This window comes from Ictalurus furcatus, chromosome 11, assembly GCF_023375685.1.
Source record: "Ictalurus furcatus strain D&B chromosome 11, Billie_1.0, whole genome shotgun sequence".
Lineage (NCBI taxonomy): Eukaryota > Metazoa > Chordata > Actinopteri > Siluriformes > Ictaluridae > Ictalurus > Ictalurus furcatus.
In genome coordinates, this window is record NC_071265.1 from 9,507,501 (window position 1) to 9,528,781 (window position 21,281).

At 38.3% G+C, this 21,281-nt stretch overlaps 1 protein-coding gene across 8 annotated transcripts in view; it reads left to right on the forward strand.

Moving 5' to 3' along the window:
• Window positions 1-21,281, forward strand: part of pde4ba (phosphodiesterase 4B, cAMP-specific a) — a 176,114-nt gene that overhangs the window by 107,642 nt on the left and 47,191 nt on the right. For 6 of the 8 annotated variants that reach the window (XM_053636548.1, XM_053636546.1, XM_053636547.1 and 3 more), the window contains 3 exons: window positions 16,467-16,667; window positions 18,334-18,370; window positions 18,513-18,583. In XM_053636548.1, coding sequence (XP_053492523.1) covers window positions 16,467-16,667; window positions 18,334-18,370; window positions 18,513-18,583 — 309 coding nt within the window. Of the gene's footprint in view, window positions 1-964; window positions 2,004-14,507; window positions 14,709-16,466; window positions 16,668-18,333; window positions 18,371-18,512; window positions 18,584-21,281 lie in introns of those variants that run through there. The other 2 variants (XM_053636552.1, XM_053636551.1) reach the window with 2 other exon arrangements.

Genomic DNA, 21,281 nt, shown 5'->3' on the forward strand with positions numbered 1-21,281 from the left:
GTTATGAGTTATTATAAAACCCAGATGAATGTCTCTAATATGCTCATAAACGGTACAAATTGAAGAATAACCAGGGCTGCATGTTTTCAATCAGATGATAGCAATATGTATCAGTAATTTCCCTATATGTGGTACAAATTATTATTGCAACTTAAAAACAACAATAACAATAATAAGACTGGATGTACAGGCGGCTGTGGCTCAGGTGGTAGAGCGGGTTGTACACTAATTGTAGGGTTGGCGGTTCGATTCCTGGCCCACATGACTCCACATGCCGAAGTGTCCTTGGGCAAGACACTAAACCCCACGTTGGTCCCGATGGCAAGTTAGCACCTTGCATGGCAACTCTGCTACCGTTGGTGTGTGTGTGAATGGGTGAATGAGACACAGTGTAAAGCGCTTTGGATAAAAACACTATATAAGTGTAGACCATTTACCATGTAAAGAGATCATTAAATATTAACATTCTTTTTTAAAAAATGTTTCACGTACAGATTGTTGACAGATTTTTGTCTCTTAACACCAAGAGAGAAAAAAACAACTCCGGGGAAATCCCTCAGCTAGTAAAGATTCCGCCTGTAAAACTGGATGATTAATTAAAGTTGTTGTTATTATTACAAGCCACTTGTCTGATTTTAGATCTAAATGTGACTCACTGGTAGAGATTTTTCCATCTGAACTGTCTTTAGGCCTCTTGTCTTGTACGCTACAGAAAAACAACACCTCGTTTTATCGTCTTTAAAAAGACATCTGAATTTTTGTTCATTTTGTGTTACAGTGCTTTACATTTCCATATTATGAGCAGAGGCTCATATAAGGCAGAGTGACGTGATGTTTTTGTGACATTGTGATTGTAATATTAAACTCTGACATGTTCTGCTGTCTGTGTGTTTGGACATTGTATATACACTGCACATAGACATGTTTTAGTGTATGGACCTGGTGGTGCATTGTTGTTTAGTGAGTGTGTAAAGGTCTTACTTGACGGAACATACCACCAGGTAGTTCTTTTTTGTTCCCTTTTTTTTTTTTTTTGCTCTACTGATAATTTTGAAGAAGATAAGAACGCATTCTTACATTGTATTAAATTCTAATATAATGATAATGAGTCTTTATTGGTCACATATACATATGCACAGTGAAATTCTTTTCTTCGCATACCCCAGCATGTCAGGAAGCTGGAGTCAGAGCGCAGGGTCAGCCATGATACAGCGCCTCTGGAGCAGAGAGGGTTAAGGGCCTTAATATAACATAATAATATATTATAATATAATAATAAGGCAAAAGATTTCTTTATATATGAGAGACCAGAGTGGTTTGAGCTGGCAGGAATCCTACAGTAACTTAAATAATGACTCTTTATGAGCAGAAAAGCAACTCGGAACACACAACACGTGGAACCTTGAGGTGGATGGACTACAGTATCACACCACATCGGGTTTCTTTTGGTATTGTGCTGTGAAGAAAACCTGTGAAACATGTTTGGTTGGTTCAACAGCTGCACTCGAAGTAAAAAATACCCCGAATCATTACTGAGCTATGAAACACATCTCTGATATTTGTTCTAATTACCTACATCTAATTGCCATATATTGCTGTGTGCACATTTATGGTTGGTTTGGCTTATGTGTGTTTTAATCAGATGTTGCATACTGTCTTTTATTAAAAGGTCACACTTAGTCCAGATCCGTCAGTTATAATCCAGTCCTGGATTAGAGCATGGCTCAGTGTTTCCCCTCCTGCTCTTGTGAGTCTGAAAGCCTCATAGTGTGTCTTTGGGAGGAAGTGGCTACAGCATGGAGCTAAGCTCAGTGGGTGTGTGTGCTTGTGTGAGTGTGTGTATGTGTGTGTGGAGTCATGCTGGAACGATGCTGCTAGTGTGTGTGTGAGCGTGCAGCAGTGCATCTCAGGGCCATGTACCGGCGGTCGCCCTGTCACAAGGGCAGGATTTACTTCGACTTCAGTGAAGAAGTGGTAAAGAGGCTGCACTCCTCCACCTTCAGGTCAGAACACCTTCATTCTCACACTTTTCTCTGAGTCATTCTGTCTGTCTGTCTCTGTGACCATCTGATTTACATGTTTATCGCTTACTTTCACACTCTCTTTCTCTTCCTTTGTGCTTTAGGCTGATTTGCATGTTTGTCTGTCATACTTCTGCCTGTGGCAGCACAGGAGTAAAAATCTCTCAGCAGAAACTAGGTCATCTCACGCAGAAGTAGAGCAAGAGGACTCGGTTTCCTACCATACATCTGTGTGTTGTACACTTTCTCTCTCTCTTTCTCTGTGTGTTTCACTTGAGATCATGGACGAAGTTCTGTAAAATATTCATAAGCCGGTGTATAATCTGCAGCATAGACTGAGTCAGCCGTCAGTTTAGTGTGAGAACGCAGCTGCGGTGCAATTCATTCCTGTATTGTCTACGTCACACTTTAGTTTCAGTTCAAAAACAAATCCAAGTTTCACAAACACGGTGGGGAGATTGTAGTACGCCTCCACTTTCTGATTCTCATTGTATTGTGAGTTATTTTTATCAGAATAAGATCATGGGGTTCAAAGAGATTATGTTTTGCACTTATTTGGCAAGCAGAATTGTTTGTAAGCTGTATTTGTATGAGTGCTAGGTTTGTGCTGACTGAAAGCCCTGTAACTTAAATTAGCAGTATGTTCAGTGGTGATTTTTTTGGGGTGTCATGTATCAAAAGGAGGTAAAAGTAACCTAAATCATGCTCATTTAAGTTATATATATATATATTATACTGTACATTTACCTTGAGTGCATGAGTGAAAGCGGTAATACACCCTGGAATGGATTGCAGTACACAACACACACACATCTATTCTATACATGGGTCAAAGACAAATAATACAGACAGTAGTAGAACAAAAATGTAATATGAATGAGTTTCGTAGCTTTATACAAGCCATCGGAATACTTCTTCCTATGTAAGAAGTATAACTTTACATTATTTCATTCAAGCATAATGTCATACATTATTTATAGGCATAACAAATATTTGGTGGGTGTGTGTGTAATAGTGTGTGCATACAAGTACATCGATCTCATAATCCTATGCCGTTTAGTGAGTGTGTACAGGTCTCACTTGACACGACACAGCAGCAAATATAAAGCGACATACATTTACGGCAAAACTATTTGGAACGCTCTTTGATAGAGTTTATATAGAACCATATATTAAGGCTTTAACAGATAGACACGCCAGACGAACCTTCTAGATTTTAGCTAGTTTGTTCTAAGAGTATAGTCTTGACTTGGATTACTAATAGTAGGTCTTTTTGCTCTACTGATGCTCTGAGAAATCACAGTGTTTATGTTACATTATACGATTCAACAGCAGAGGTGGGTAGAGTAGCCAAAACTTTTACTCAAGTATAAGTAAAACTACTTATAAAAAATAATTACTCAAGTAACAGTAAAAGTAATAATGTTAATAATGGCATTTCTGTGATTAAAAATGATTAAGAGTATAAGTATGGCCAGTTTCACCTACTCTTAAATGTAAAAGTATATTCATTTTTCAAAAAGGTTACTCAAGTAAATGTAACAAAGTAAATATAATGCGTTATTGCCCACCTCTGTCCAGCTGTCATGTTGAATTCTCAGTTCTGATTGGTCAGAAGATGTTGGTTAATTTTCTATAGCAGCTGCAAATGGCTGCAAGTCAAATCTCAGATTTATATTAATGTAAACATTCTGAAACATTACCATTTCTATAATAATGATTTACATAGGGATTTGTATGGCAGACACGTAAATGGGTTAGAAAATGTGTGTAATCATTGAAATGGTGAAGTTTTCTATAAGGAGACTTTATTTTTTTGAGTCTCGGTATCAGTCAGAGATAAATCTGTTTGTTTAAGCATTCCAACATGAGAAAGTCTTCAGGTTGGAGAATGCTTCTCTGTAACATGACAAGCTGTGTTTTATGTGTTACTAACGTCAGAGAGAGACTAGAGAGAGAATAACTGTTTATAGTAACGGTAAGATAAGTGATAACTGGAACTAGCTTGTTTTGCTTGTTTCTACAACATTAAGCATAACTATATAAGGACAAATTGTACAGTCTGTCTTTAATATTATTTAATAAATAAAGGTTAGCAAATTGTTGTGGTATAAGAGGAATAAAACACTTCGAGGTGTGCTGTTATAGGAAAACAATCCACCACCCTGTTGTTTATTTGCTATGACAGCATGCCCTGTCCTTACATTCATCTAGAAAGCATTCTTGCATAAAATTTACAGTACAGTTGTGTTAGGTCTACTGTACTGTATATTAGTGTTGTTAGATTTCTTATATACAAGGACAAATATGTTAGTGATGCAAAACAGTTGGGTGTATAGACAGTTAATTCCATAAGCAAGTCTAACCTCTAACGCTCATGATCTTTTCTCTGAGTGTTTGCATAGTGGGTGTGGGTGTATATAGTATCCGTTGAACATACATATACACTGATCAGCCATAACATCAAACCCACTGACAGGTGAAGTGAATAACATTGAATATCTAAAGCCAGCATACAGACTGCTTGTCAGATGCTCCAAACCGGTTTGGAAGCAGGTGAAAACCTGGCCAGCAGGAGCCATCTCTGCTCTTCAGGACTGTTTTGGGCAACCTGACTGGCACATGTTCAATGCACAGCTCGAATCACATCATCAAGTTCGCCCATGACGCAACTGTGGTGGGTCTCATCAACAAGAACGACAAGTCAGCATACAGAGAGGAGGCGCAGCGGCTAACGGACTGGAGGAGAGCCAACAACCTGTCTCCGAATGTGGACAAAACAAAAGAGATGGTTGGTGACTTCAGGAGAGCACACAGCTCACCTGAAGAAGAACCTCACCTGATCCCTCAACACCAGCTCCATAACTAAAAAAAAAGCCCAGCAGCGTCTCTACTTTCTGCAACGGCTGAAAAATGCCCATCTCCCACCTCCCATCCTCACCACGTTCTACAGAGGAACATCGTGGGCAGGAGCATCCTGAGCAGCTGCATCACTGCCTGGTTTGGAAATTGCACTGTATCGGATTGCAAGACCCTGTAGCGGATAGTGAGGACAACTGAGATCATCGGGGTCTCTCTTCCCTCCATCATAGACGTTTACACAACATCTGCAAAGCCACCAGCATTGTGGATGACCCCACAAACCCCTCACACAAACTCCTCACCCTCCCACCGTCTGGAAAAAAGTACCGAAGCATTCGGGCCCTCACGGCCAGACTGTGTAGCAGCTTCTTCCCCCAAGCCATCTGACTCCCCAATACTCCCAGACAGGACTGACACACGCACACACACTGAACTGAACCACCATCCCACTCAGCACATTTCTGTACTGACTACCTGTTTTACCTGCTAACTTGTATTAATATTATGTTTAATTTCTTGTCACCGCTATACTCTTTTACCTGGCTGCTACCGCAATAACTGCTATGTCCATATGTTATAAGCTACTCTGTTGAATACTATATTGTGATTTTGATATTGATACTGTTATCTTTTTGCACTACCTGTTATATCTGACACTTCCACACCAGCTGTATATGGTTGATATGACAATAAAAGCCACTTGACTTGACACTAGACATGACTTCATGTTATGGCTGATCGGTGTATATGAATGCTGTTTGTTTCCTCAGTCTCTGAGAAAACAAAATGCCATCAGATATAATATCAGTACCTGGTGGTTTTTCACTAGAACACACATTTGGTTTGCGATTGGAACAGGTTATCTAAAGCCCTTCTACTATGTGGTGAATGTTCTTTTGTGCTTCAGACGTCCTTCATCGTGGCCGTATGGCAACTGTTTGATAGTCTGTAAATATTTCAGAGACGTGTCTGGTTGCAGTGTTGATTTAAGACACTTTATCATGTTTTGCCAATATGGGCTATTTGCTAAGTTTGCTGGGGATCGCGTATGGTAGTAGTTAAATCCTCAAGCACATGTTTATTTGTGTGTTTCTACGCTAGGCTTTATATTCTACAATTTTATCCGTTAAGACTCCGTTGACATACAGAACATGTACACAGCTAGCTAATAATGTGAGTTCCTTTCTTATATCATCTTGGGAAAAAAAAACAGGTGTATTTCACTGGAGAAGTAAAATGCCTGCACCCAAAGCCATACACACAGCTACTTCTACACACACACACACACACACACACACACACACACACACACACACACTACCCAGACTAGTGCCATTAGAGGAGCTATGCAGACTAAAGTATGTCATGGAAAATGCAGTACACCATTCCATAGTAAGCTAACTCATTTGCCCCATGCTGCAATTTTATGCCATTTCAAGCAAAGCTCACAGCACTTCTTATTCCCCTGGACCACATTTGTAAAATGCTTCTCTCTCTCTCTCATTTCTCTCTCCTCTCTCTCTCTCTCTCCCTCGTTTCTCTCCCTCTCTCTCTCTCCCTTCCCCCCCATCGTTTCTCTCCCCCCCCCTCTCTCTCTCTCTCTCTGTCTCTCTCTCTCTCTCTCTCTGTCTCTCTCTCACCCTCTCTCCCTTATTTCTCTCCTCTCTCTCTCTTGTTTCTCGCCTCTCTCTCTCTCTCTTGTTTCTCTCCCCTTTGTCTCTCTCTCCTCTCTCTCTCTCTCTCTCTCTCTCTCTCTCTCTCTCTCTCCCTCGTCCCTCTCCCCTCTCTCTCTCTCTCTCATTTCTCTCTCTCTCTCTCTCTCTCTCTCTCTCTCTCTCTCTCTCTCTCGTTTCTCTCACAACAGGCCATTTCCCACAGCTGAAGAAATGTTTCTCTCTGGCCAAAAAGTCCCCTTCTTCCTCAAAGTCATGTGTCAAACCTGCAAACATCATGCAGTGGTTTTGACCAGTTCTCCAAATAGCTCCTTCTTCTCCACAAGACTGGATGTTTAATAAATAGATTGTCACATTGTTTAGTAGTATTTATATTTTACTGCTCTCACTGAAATCCCTTGTGGCACTCACAGCTACTAAATCCTCAGACAAGACTGTTGAGCAAGGTGTGTAATGAAAATTTAAAAGCTAAAATATAGTACAACATGGAAATGACACAAGTTGCTTTTCTATTTATTTATTTTTAGTTTAGTTGGAATTCTAGAGTTGTTTTGAACTGCCTGACTATTAACATACTTTTTGGCTTCATTGTTTTCTCATCCACCAGCTGAGTCTCTTTATCTGCGAGTGTGTACACTGAAATGTCCTTCCTCAGCTTTTCTTTTCACACCACATCTTTTCAGACCCCTGCTTATGCAACATTGAGCTGGACTACGCTATTCTGTGTACATGAGCTAGCAGACACTTGTGATTGGTTAGCCTTACTCTGAGAGAATGCGGACATCCTTCTCACCCGGAGGACTAATTATGCTCTCTAAGGCTCCCGGCTATGCATTACTCATCTAACTAAAAATCGAACATTTAATTGAAGTAAATTTATTCTAAGAAAATAGAAAAATCAAAAAGATCCCTTTTTATTTTATATATATATATATATATATATATATATATATATATATATATATATATATATATATATATATATATATATATATATATATAAAAATAACAAAACCACATTTCAGCTAGAAATTAGATGGCATCTCCATGCTAAGAAACCTTTTAGAAGCACATGCCAGAAGAAAGCATTTTCTTTTATTTAACTACAAACATAAGAACCTGGAATTGACTGGACGCTACTGGAACTTTAAGCTAATTCAGGTTCTGTGGTCAGATAAACAGTTTTCTGACAACAAGCACTCAAGTTAGGTTTAGGACTGCAACTAAAGTTAAGTTAAATACCAAAAATATTTATTTAAAACATGCATTTGCAGCATTCCCATCAACTAATACTATAGAACTACTGACATTTATCAAATACTGAAGACTACTGATATTTATCAGATACTACTGACTAATGACATTTATCAGATACTACTGACTAATGACGTTTATCAGATACTATTGACTAATGACGTTTATCAGATACTACTGACTAATGACGTTTATCAGATACTACTGACTAATGACGTTTATCAGATACTAATGACGTTTATCAGATGCTACTGACTAATGATGTTTATCAGATGCTACTGACTAATGATGTTTATCAGATACTACTGACTAATGACGTTTATCAGATACTACTGACTAATGACGTTTATCAGATGCTACTGACGTTTATCAGATGCTACTGACTAATGATGTTTATCAGATGCTACTGACTAATGATGTTTATCAGATACTAATGACGTTTATCAGATGCTACTGACTAATGACGTTTATCAGATGCTACTGACTAATGACGTTTATCAGATGCTACTGACTAATGACGTTTATCAGATGCAACTGACTAATGACATTTATCAGATGCTACTGAATAATGACGTTTATCAAAAAGTCTGAAGAATATTAACAAGTGCTTTACAAGTTAAGAAGCAAAAACTGTCCACTTTTAATTTAGAAATGCAAACTAAAGCTAGGTGGCAGTATTCTGTCACTGGTATTGTTTCACTGGTTCCTCAAATCTTTTTTGCAAATATACATCTTACCTGCATTTTAAGCTTTGATTTGTCCAATTCTGCCAGACAAATTTACAATAAAGGCAAACTATACATCCACTGGATGTCTCACTAACTCTAACACTCCAGTGCATTTTTTTTTTTTCTTGCTGTGTGCACAAGGTGAATCATTTTCAGTTTGTGGAATCGACGCCAAAGTTTTAGGGTTGACTTAGTTTTCAATGCCTGAAATCAGTGAATCAACTCTTTTTGGGATCAACTTCGGTGTGACCTGAAAACAAGAGGGAGACTTGATGACTTTACACCTAAGATACATTCAAAATATATTGTGTATGCCTAGAACAATGTAGCCTTAGTCAGCTTTAACTACTTACAAGCCAATTGATTCAAATAGCTTCGATACACACTGGCCAATACTGCATAATGCACATTCTTCGTAATGTGAGAAAAACGTTTCACTGAATATGTAGACTATTCGTCGAATACTCTGTTCATTTGCAACCCATTGTTGACATACAAACTACTGGTTGTGTGGCAAAAATAGTCTAAGGTAACATTTTCTCATAGGGCAGGAAGGATTGATAAATATGACCATAAATGTGTGATATAGCTAGAAAACCCGATAATGTAGGACAGCTCAGTACACTGCATTTAATGTGCATGATTCAAGCAGGTACATACAGCTTCCACCACTGATCAAACTGAACATAAATTAATAATTACAAATCAAAATATTCAGTATGGGATTAAACTAATTAACCACAGAAAGTTTTCTTTTCATGAGCTTTTTTTTTTTTTAGCCAGTTTTGCCTTTAATTCTGGAGCTGACTCTACGTTTTCTGTGTACACACACATGAATTTCCAAAGCAATTAATAAGAATCAGAACACGTGATATTTCTGGCTTATTACCCAGAGCATAAATGTATTGTGGACAGGATACTACCGTCTGTGTGATTACTTGCTCAGAATTAAGTACTGTTCCTGTAAGTCTCTTGTGTGAGTTATTGGAAGAGAGCATTGTTACGTGTTTAGATACAGATGGTTACGTTTATTTAAAGCTTGGAAAGTTATTTACCCTTTGTTTCTTACACATCCTGTTACTGTCACACCATGTTCTCGTTAAAAACATCTAAGAGCATCTCTCGCCTCAGCATTTGTTATAAAATTGCATTAGTCAGTGCTATCTGATGAAATAAAATGGCTCATGATAGGAGAGTAAGACCCTGATTTACTAAGGTCCGAAAAAATAGTGCTAATTCTGTTTGTGCAAATGGATAGATTGCACACATAGTTAGTATGTGTGTGTGTGTGTGTGCATGTGTTATGGATGATTGGCATGCAAAGCAGAGAAAGGAAACAATATTTAAATGACCCTTTCTGAGTACTAATAGTTTTTTAAGAGGCTTCATAAGAGTTGCACTGAAATTCATAACACATATGCTCACCTGTTAGACAAGTGTAAAAACTTGTGTGTGATATATATGAGTACGTCTATAATAATATATTTTACATAATATACAGTATCTCACAAAAGTGAGTACACCCCTCATATTTTTGTAAATATTTGATTATATCTTTTCATGCAACAACACTGAAGAAATGACACTTTGCTACAATGTAAAGTAGTGAGTGTACAGCTTGTGTAACAGTGTAAATTTGCTGTCCCCTCAAAATAACTCAACACACAGCCATTAATGTCTAAACCGCTGGCAACAAAAGTGAGTACACCCCTAAGTGAAAATGTCCAAATTGGGCCCAATTAGCCATTTTCCCTCCCCGGTGTCATGTGACTTGTTAGTGTTACAAGGTCTCAGGTGTGAATGGGGAGCAGGTGTGTTAAATTTGGTGTCATCGCTCTCACACTCCCCCATACTGGTCACTGGAAGTTCAACATGGCACGTCATGGCAAAGAACTCTGAGGATCTGAAAAAAAGAATTGTTGCTCTACATAAAGATGGCCTAGTCTATAAGAAGATTGCCAAGACCCTGACACTGAGCTGCAGCACGGTGGCCAAGACCATACAGCGGTTTAACAGGACAGGTTCCATTCAGAACAGGCCTAGCCATGGATGACCAAAGAAGTTGAGTGCACTTGCTCATATCCAGAGGTTGTCTTTGGGAAATAGACGTATGAGTGCTGCCAGTATTGCTGCAGAGGGTGAAAGGGGGGGGTCAGCCTGTCAGTGCTCAGAACATACACCGCACACTGCATCAAATTGGTCTGCATGGCTGTCGTCCCAGAAGGAAGCCTCTTCTAATGATGATGCACAAGAAAGCCCGCAAACAGTTTGCTGAAGACATGCAGACTAAGGACATGGATTACTGGAACCATGTCCTGTGGTCTGATGAGACCAAGATAAACTTATTTGGTTCAGATGGTGTCAAACGTGTGTGACGGCAACCAGGTGAGGAGTACAAAGACAAGTGTGTCTTGCCTACAGTCAAGCATGGTGGTGGGAGTGTCATGGTCTGGGGCTGCATGAGTGCTGCCGGCACTGGGGAGCTACAGTTCATTGAGGGAACCATGAATGCCAACATGTACGGTGACATACTGAAGCAGAGCATGATCAATATGCAGTATTCCAGCATGATAACAATCCCAAACACACCTCCAAGACGACCACTGCCTTGCTAAGGAAGCTGAGGGTGAAGGTGATGGACTGGCCAAGCATGTCTCCAGACCTAAACCCTATTGAGCATCTGTGGGGCATCCTCAAACAGAAGGTGGAGAAGCACAAGGTCTCTAACATCCACCAGCTCCGTGATGTCGTCATGGAGGAGTGGAAGAGGACTCCAGGGGCAACCTGTGAAGCTCTGGTGAACTCCATGCCCAAGAGGGTTAAGGCAGTGCTGGAAAATAATGGTGGCCACACAAAATATTGACACTTTGGGCCCAATTTGAACATTTTCCCTTAGGGGTGTACTCACTTTTGTTGCCAGCGGTTTAGACATTAATGGCTGTGTGTTGAGTTATTTTGAGGGGACAGCAAATTTACACTGTTACACAAGCTGTACACTCACTACTTTACATTATAGCAAAGTTTCATTTCTTTAATGTTGTCACATGAAAAGATATAATCAAATATTTACAAAAATGTGAGGGGTGTACTCACTTTTGTGAGATACTGTACATAAGTGGCTAATGCTGATAATGTATATGTACAAAAAATGTTTAACAGGCTTTTTGAATGCTTTTTACATCTCTTTGGTTAAACTGGTTATAGTTTTGAGAAATGTTCTCATTATTTTGAAATGTTGAGACATAATCTGAATAAACGTAATACAGTAATGCTTTTCATTTGTCATCAAATGACAAAAATGGGCTTATGCAAGTTTAAAACTTGCCCTTTGGTGGCATCAATTTGCACCTGTAATTGCTGTGCATAAGGTGACATTTAGCCTTCAAGGTAAATTTAGGTAGATTACACTGTGGGGGAAAAATTACTCTATTAATTGATCATAATTACTGTAAATAAAGAGTGATGAATAATCTCTTAGTCATCACTCTATATTTTGCACTTACCCAAGTAATACGCAAAACAAAACAAATAATGCGCTATCGTGTTCATTAGAAAGACACAATCCTGTACAGTATGCCATTACACAACGTTCATAGTAAGTGTGTGTTTATTCTTTGATAGGGATATACAGTATACATATGGGTAAATAAATCTATCATTGATAATCATAATTAGATTTCTATGAGACTTAATAGTTCATAATACTACTTAATACCGTTATGTGATGGGTGGTGGCATGCTATTTTTCATAACTGGATAGAGTGTGTAGTATTATGTATGAAGGTGAGTCAAATAAAAACCTTTCAGATGTGACACATATTAGAGAAACAGTACATTACATTTGTAGTTGCAAAAGTAAAAATGTACTACCGGTCCACCGTTCTCAATAAGTCCTTCTACTGTTACCTTAAACCTAATACACTTTTGTGACACCTATTTACAATAAACAGTGCAAAATAAAATAAATAAATCATAGCTTTTCATTTGATTCACTCATGAAATACTAGTACAGTATGTAATATTATATTATTATCTGTGTAGTAATTAAAAACGTCTTTGCCCTCACTTTAAGACTTTACACTATTGCCATGAGGGCTTAACGTATCGTAGAGACAAGGTCATGACCGTTACTTCCTTATATCTGTTTTGAACCCTGTTGTCATCTGGGGGTGTCTAGTGACTCAGAAAACAGGACATCCCACGAGACTTATTTTCCCCAGGGTGAAATGAGTGGGTGTCCTGCTCTTCCTGAGAACTTTATTTCATCAGGACACAAAGATCTCACATTCTGAGTATGTAGGACAGAGGCTGGTCTTTACTTCATCAGGCTAGCTGAAGATTTCTAAAGCTTTCTGACATTTCATATCGACAGTAATCGGAAACTAAATCATTACCCAGTTTCATGCAGTTTTCCTGTAAAGCAACATATGTTCCCTCCATAAATCCAATGATCTAAGCTATAAAGTCTGAGACTTGTCCAGATGTTGCATTTCTTATTAACTGTACCATTCAGACATACTCTACCATTCTGCAATATATTGTATCATACTGTACCATACTGTATTACCATATTGTGATATAGTGTACCATACTGTATGATATTGTATCATAACGTGTCTACTGCACCATAAAGTACCTGTACCATCTTGCACCATACTGTTGTATAAGTTACCACACTGCACTAGCCCATATAGCACTAAATGCACCATGCTGAACCAACTGCCACTGTACTGTACAAAGCCAAACCGTAGTTCAACATACTACGTCATGCTGTAGCATACTACATTATAAGGTTACATGCTGTAGTATACAACCCCATGCTATAGCATGCTGCATCGTACTACACAATGCTGTAGCATATACTATACCATACTACACCATGCTGTATCATATAGTATACCATACTGTACCATACTATGCCATTTTGCATCATATACTACTATACCACACTACACCATACTGTATTATATATTATACCATACTGCTACATACTATGCCATGCTGCATCTTATAGTATACCATACTACACCATGCTGTATCATATACTACACCATAGTACACCATACTGTATTATATACTGCACCATACTGCACCATATTGTATCATATACTATACCACACGACACCATATTACATCATGCTGCATCATATAGTATACTATACCACCCTGTATTACACCATGATATTGTTCTGCCATACAATACAATACTATCCCATATTGCATACTGCACCATACTAAACATAACCCTACTATACCATACTGTACCATGCTGCACTGCTGTACTACTGTCATGCATTAAATATCATATGCACAAGTACCAGTGATCTAACAATGCATTTTTGGTGGTGTCGTTCAGGAAGGAGAGACGACAATGGTGGGATGTTGATACATTGTAAAGTACTTAATAAAGTGTGTAAGGTTAGTAGACACAAGGACTCTGTCAAACCCAAAAGCTCACTCTGACGTAGTGGTAACAAAGTGAGTCATGCGATTAAGTATCAGGAGATACCATTATCACACACTTCAATGTGTGTGTTTGACTTTGTTCTGTATGTAGACGTGGAATTAGCAGGTGTTCGGTAAAGGTCAGCTCACTGTAAGAATTTACAGTGCTAAATACTATGCTTGTTGTAAATTAAGCCCAGTTTTAGGACATTTATGTAGTAAAGAAATCGTCATCCAGACACCATAAGCATAGTCCAATATGTGGTTCCAAGTTTAGTTTACGTTTGTGAAACTGTATGTAGAAAGCAAACATCTGAAAGCATAGCCCTTCAGCTTGTCTGAAACACAGCTGTCTCTTCCTTTCGTTTCTGCTTGTAGCTTCAGGGGCGGTCTAAATCCATCTCAGTACACATGCTGTGAAACGACCAAGAGCCACAAGGACACCAAAACTCTGAGCTTTCAAAGGAGAATGTCTTCCACTATCTTTCTCCAGCTGCCACTGAGATAACACACAGTGTTTGTTTGAGTTAAATGCGATGTGCTTCCAGTGCGGGTGTCTCGTTTGAAGTGGGACAAGGCCATCTCCCCTACACTTCCTGAAGGCTTGGAAGGATGCGACTTGCTTCCTCCCTGCTTACTGGGAATCACCGAGACTTTCCAAAGCGTCATCGTCTTATGAGACCACTTATGCAAACTTCACACATTTTACTCCCCGTAAAATTCCAGTTCAGTGAACTGTAGTTTGCTGTCTTATTTAAAAATCTGAGATGTTTAGTCTGTTTCCTGTCAGTGTGCGTCTCTGAACATGTGTAGACTTTTATTTGCATGCAATTCTGGTTACAGGTTTGGAAAAAACTGATTAAATGGTTTGGGGTTTTTTCATGACTAAAATGCATTTGATTTTAAGACCGTTTCTAAGATGTTATTGATTTTTTTTTTTTTTTTTTTTTAACTAAAAAGAAGTTAAACAGCTGTATCCAGGCCCAAAAAAACCTCCTAAAACATACATTAGATAGGTAAAGTTCATCTCAACAAACTTTAATGTTGGCTTGACAAAACCAGTCTGAACGTTTGATACTGTTGAATGACAGAAAGACTGAAAGAGAGACCGACAGTTACTGGTAGAAAGACTGATGACAAATACAGTGATACAAGTAGAAATTCAGATGGAGTGAGAGAGTGACACAAGTAGATAGATGGAGAGAGAGTGTTATTAGTAGAAAGACAGAAGGAGTGAGAGTGTGATACAGGTAGATTGTATCACAGAGAGACTCTGTGTGTGTGTGTGTGTGTGTGTGTGTGTGTGTGTGTGTGTGTGTGTGTGTGTGTGTTACTGGTAGATTGATAGAGAGATGGATGGAGAGAGTGTGTGGCATTGATAGATCGATAGATAGATGAAGTGAGAGTCTCTGTTACAGGTACACTGACAGAGTGAGAGGGACAGAAGAGGGGCTTCAGGCTGTGTGCAAACAGGTGTGTGTGAGTTTTGACAGTGAAATCATGACCATTTCAAGCCAGGCTCTGAACATTTCGTCAGTGTAAGTCTGTGGGAGTTTTTGGGGTTTTTGATCATCCGCTACTGAAAAATCATAAATCTTGATAAGTCAGAACAGCCTGAGGGGCTGTGCTGAGTCTGGTGGAAGTAGCTGGAAAGTTTTAGGAGTTATAACAGCCCAAATTTTTCAATGGAAGCCAATGGGAATTTTGGCCACTTTGAGCTTCTGTAACTGGAAAAGCAGTTTTCCAGTTGCAGATCAGTTAGAAAAGTCAGACCAGGCTGAAGGTCTATGGCGAGTTTGGTGCATGTAACTTGAAAGCTCTAGGAGGTTAGTGTTTGACATTACGATCTCGGAAGAAGACTAAGCTTAAACCGCAAAACGGTATGCTGGCTTTGTCAAGCCAACATAAATATAAAATATGGTTTGTTTAACACTTTTTGGACACTACATAATTCAAAATGTGTTGCATCATAATTTTGTTGACTTCACTATTCACTATATAATGGCGCTATTTCAAAGATCATTAAAACTGCTATCATTGCAGTCTCAGAGCTCCAGGGTCCCCTGTTCAATCCTGAGCTCAGGTTACTGTCTGTATGTTCTCCCTGTATCCAAGTGGGGTTCCTCCCACCTGCTAAAACCAGGCTGGTAGGTGTTTTGGTGACACTACATTTCCAGGTGTGAATGACTGTGTGTGATGGACTGGTGTCCCATTCAGGGTCTATTCCTACCTCACGTTTTCATGAATAGCTTTAGATCTTGACCAGGAGAAGGCAGTTACTATGGGTGAATGAATGCATGGATGAATTAAAATGGCCTTGAAAAGCACAGCTGCATGTTGGCCAACTAAGACTGCCTAAAAAGGGTCAAATGCTTACATGTGAAAAGTGAATGGTTTTTTCCAGTGTCTTTGAGTAGTCATACTGTGAATGTTTGTGAACTGAGCCACTAATGCAGATTGTTTGCTTGTGTTTGTTGTTGCAGTTTCGATGTGGAGAATGGGCCGTCTGCAGGATGCAGTCCTCTGGATCCACAGGCCTCCCCAGGCTCGGGGCTCATCCTGCACCCCAACTTCTCCCAAACCGGACACAACCAGCGGCGAGAGTCCTTCTTGTACCGCTCAGACAGCGACTACGACCTCTCGCCCAAATCCATGTCCCGCAACTCTTCTGTTGCCTCGGAGATGTGAGTTATAATAATAATAATAATATTAATATTAATAACAGCAACACCAACAATAATGATAACACAATTCAGATCAACAGATCACTTATTCTACATAACATAATAGTGTATATCAGAATAACATAGGCATAACATATATGACATAACACTTAACACTATGACATTATTTGTTAATCGTAATGATAAAGTTGGCCTTTGCAATAAATGATGATGAAAGCTGCAATAAGCAATTGTTTTATTGTATGCTCTGAGCATCCCAATGCTGTTGCACTGCAAAAAATGATGAGTGAAAATATCTTGAATATGGGCAAATTAATCAAATAAATTTCTTTCTTATTATGAGATTATTATAAATCTAATATATGATTATTCAGCTTGTTTTTAGAGCCTTTTGCTCAGTTCAGGCTTTACATTTTCGTATTCTGTTTGCATCATTTTGCTTTGTTATAGAAATCAGTACTTTAAAATTTTATTAATTTTAATGGCTTTAAAATGATTTGCCAATAGAACAAGATTATTTCATGCTTGAAATTATTAACCATTTCTAGAAATAGGTTTAATCATTTTTTATATGTTTGGTGTATTTTAATTTGAAATACTAGATAACTTTGACTATATTCAAGATATTTTCACATGCTATGATGGAATTTTTGCAATGTGGGTCTGTGATTTATAGTAAACTGTTCATTTATTAAATTATTTGCTTATTTGTTTGTTTTAAATGACATGATGTCAGTCAAGATCATTGACTATTACTATGAAAGTGGTTACAGTTGTTAAAGGTATTATTTCTTTATTCTATATCTATGCCTGTCTATAGCAAAATAAGTTACAAGTATAAATTAAAAAATCTTTAAAAAAAAACATTAAAAAAATTACCTTTAGAAAAGCACTATTAATATGATACAAAGCTATTTTAATAATTACTGGTTTGAGTTGTGTGGGTGAAAAATTTAGGGGGAAATATTGTTTGTTTATTTTTGTAATGGCTCCAAAAATAAATATTATGTTGCATTTGTCCAAATATTTGCCTTATGTTCCTAATGATATCACTGAAATCAAAATGTGCTTTAAACATTAGGTAGTTTGTGGAAAGTTGCAGTGGCATTTTGGCCTAAATAATGATGTCTCAGAAGTCTGGTCTGGTTTGTTCTTTTGATTTATTTTTTTTTATGCCTCTTCAAAACATTCAGCATAATGGTAGGTGATAAAAACGCACAGCAACCTGTCAGCAATGTGCTTAAAATCTGTGAAAGAAACAAACCTACAGGGGCTGGTATTGGGTGGAATTAGGGGAAGGAATTGAGGGCAGGCCGCAGCATGTCTCACACGCTGCCTGATTTCCGCTGATGGCCTCAGCTGGCAATGACTGCCTGCCATTATGTAAGGCACATTTCCCACTGACGTCTGATAATCCAAATTGCTTTTCTGAGTCCAGGGATTACGGTGGATCGTGTACAGTTTCACACTTTATTATGCAATTTATAGTCGTCAACATAGTAAGTCATTAGCAGCCTGTTTTAGCCCACAGTGAGACACTGTCATTCCTTACACCATGCTATGATGACATTTACAGTATTGCTTAATGTGCTGTGTGTGGTTTTTTTTTTTTTTTTACTGAAATCTAACTTTTAAAGTACGCTATCATATCCTGTTTTGCGTACAGGCATGGGGATGACCTAATCGTCACACCTTTCGCTCAGGTAAACACGACTTAATCTTTTCACGTCGCTTTGTCGTCATTGGTGTGATTACTCAGCAGTAGACTGGGGCTTTTCTTATGTCCATGTTTACTTTTATAGCATTAAACATATTTACTGAAACACTCACTGTGTCTGTGTCTAGGTTCTGGCTAGCCTTCGAAGTGTCAGAAACAATTTCACAGTGCTGACTAATGTACAGTGTACATCAAACAAGTAAGTTATATTTGCTATTTAAATGCACTTTTATCATCTGAAATGTAAATAACATTGGCATTTTTTACAGGTTAAAAGAAACTATTACTAAAAAAAAACAAAAAACATTTTAACATTTTCTTCCGCATACATCAATCACATCCATATCAATTTCATTCCACTCAAGCTAAAATATAATTCAGAAAAAATAAGTTTTGCCCATGGATGATTAATCATCTTTTATAAATCCATCACCCTCATTTTAATTTGCAAATGATCAGTCTAAAAAATGACAGCTATATTATTACAATTATGTTCGATTAGAATTTTACATCTTGTTATCCATATTTTATAGTATTTTATAGTCAATTACCCACATTATCTCCTGTATTTCTCTGCATATTACATTATTACAAATACCATTTAAGATTAATTTAACATTAAGGTCCATTTTTAATCGCATTTTTAAATCTGATCTGTCACAATTAAAGTCTTTAATGTGTTCATCTGCACTAGAATCTATCATTGGGGCATTTATTAGTTGTGATAAAGCTACATCATTTAATCACTTAACAAGGAGACAAGCTGCTTAACTGCAGTCCTCTCTGAAACTATTGGAACGGCGAGGCCAATTCATTTGTTTTTGCTGTAGACTGAAGATATTTGGGTTTGAGATCATAAGATGAATGGGAGAAGAGAGTTTAGAATTTCAGGTATTTCTGTGTAGATGATATTCAATTAAATGACATACCGTAGAACATAGCACATTTTGTATCACCCAATTTGTAGTCGAGCACAAATATTAGAACATGCAACTGAAAAGTATTTCTTGTAACCCAGGTGTGTCCTGTTAGATTGATTTTTTTAAACACTAAATATCTCTGAACATCTACTCTAGGTTTTAGCCTTCAGTTTCACCTGTGAAGACTGCATTTGTTTAAAAGGATAAGCCAACGTGAAGATCAGAGAGCTGTCTATGGGAGAAAAGCAAGCCATTTTGAAGCTGAGAAAAAAGGGGAAATCAATCAGAGGCATTGCACAGACATTGGGCATAGCCAATACAACAATTTGTAATGGCCTGAAAAAGAAAGAAATCGCTGGTGTACTGAGCAACAGACACCGAATGGGCCAAGGAAAACAACAACAGCTGATGACCGAAACATTGTGAGATCTGTGAAGAGAAACCCAAAAACAACAGTCAGTGACATCAACAACAACCATCCACAACAGGCTCACTAATCTTTACTGATGATGTAAGTCATGCTGGTGGCAGCAGAATGAATTCAGAGGTTTACAGGTATATTGACTGACACTTTATAAAGAAGTGCATCCAAATTAATTAGGATGAACTTTATCATGCAGCGAGACAATGATCCAAAACACACTGCTAACTCAACAGAGGACTACATCAGGGGGGAAAGTGGAAGGTTTTAGACTGGCCAAGTCGATCACCAGACCTTAACCCAACTGAGCAGCATTTCACCTCCTGAAGAGAAGGTAGAAACCCCCGAAACAAACAACTGAAAGAGGTTGCGGTAAAAGCCTGGAAAACCATCACAAAAGAAGAACCCAACAGTTTGGTGATGTCAATGAGTCTCAGTCTTGATGTGGTTATTGTAAGCAAGGGATATGCAACCGAATATTAAGCGTTATTTACTTTTATTTACTTCAGGACTTATCTGTTCCTATACTTTTGCTCACCTAAGAACTGGGTGGTCTGTTGCTCACCTAAAAAGTGGGTGGTGTGATAAAAAGGGTGTGTTATGTTGTTTAACACATCTAGTTACCAGGAAATAAAAGCTGAAATCCTAAATTCTTGTCTCATATCCATCTTTTGATCTCAAACCCAAATGTCTTTGGTGTGTAGCTCAAACAAATGAATTAGCCTTGTTGTTCCAGTAGTTTCAGAGGTGACTGTACATGGCATGTCAAGCTGCTTAACTACATGGCATCTCTTCCTTTTTTGGATATTTTCGTCTGAGTATGTAAAATCCAGTTCACTTTACGACATGTTCATATTTCTGTGGTTTGTGTGGTGGGGGGTCCACAACATTTTCAATAAGACTTAAACATTCCACAAGTGAACAATTCCTACGGACACAAACGTGTTTTTCCTCATGAGCCTACAGCAGCTATTGGCCATCTAACAGTCTGCAGTGTGTTTTCTGAAACACAAGAGGGCGATGTGAGCGCAGCATAGAGCACTGACCCTGTCTGACATTTTCCTCATCCCACTTTCCACTTAGCACTTGACCACTTTAAAGACATTAATCGCCTGCTTAGGTCTGTTCCACGTGTCCGCCGTTTCCTCTCGGTGACACGTTTTTCCACCTGGAATCTGAGAGCGTAGGGAGAAAAGGCAATTCCTCACTTTTATTGAGCACAGGGATTATTTTTCCCCTTGACTTTACCACGAGCTACGTCAAACCAATTAAGATGCCCTGTTAGAGGCGTTTGTTGGGTTCGGATCAAGTCTGTCACATCGCGAGCCAGACAGATGGAGATCAAATCAATCTTACAGACTGGCTGTGCTTTCTGGAAATATTCAGGAAGATCAGTTCTGTCTGAGAATATTGAAGGAAATACCACATAACATTAAAGTTAAAGCGCATATTCATATGTCGGAGTTATAAATAAATGATTTACAGCATTACATATTAAGACTTTATTTCGATTTTCTTTTTAATAACGTTTAGGTACAAAGTCAGTTTGCCCAGAT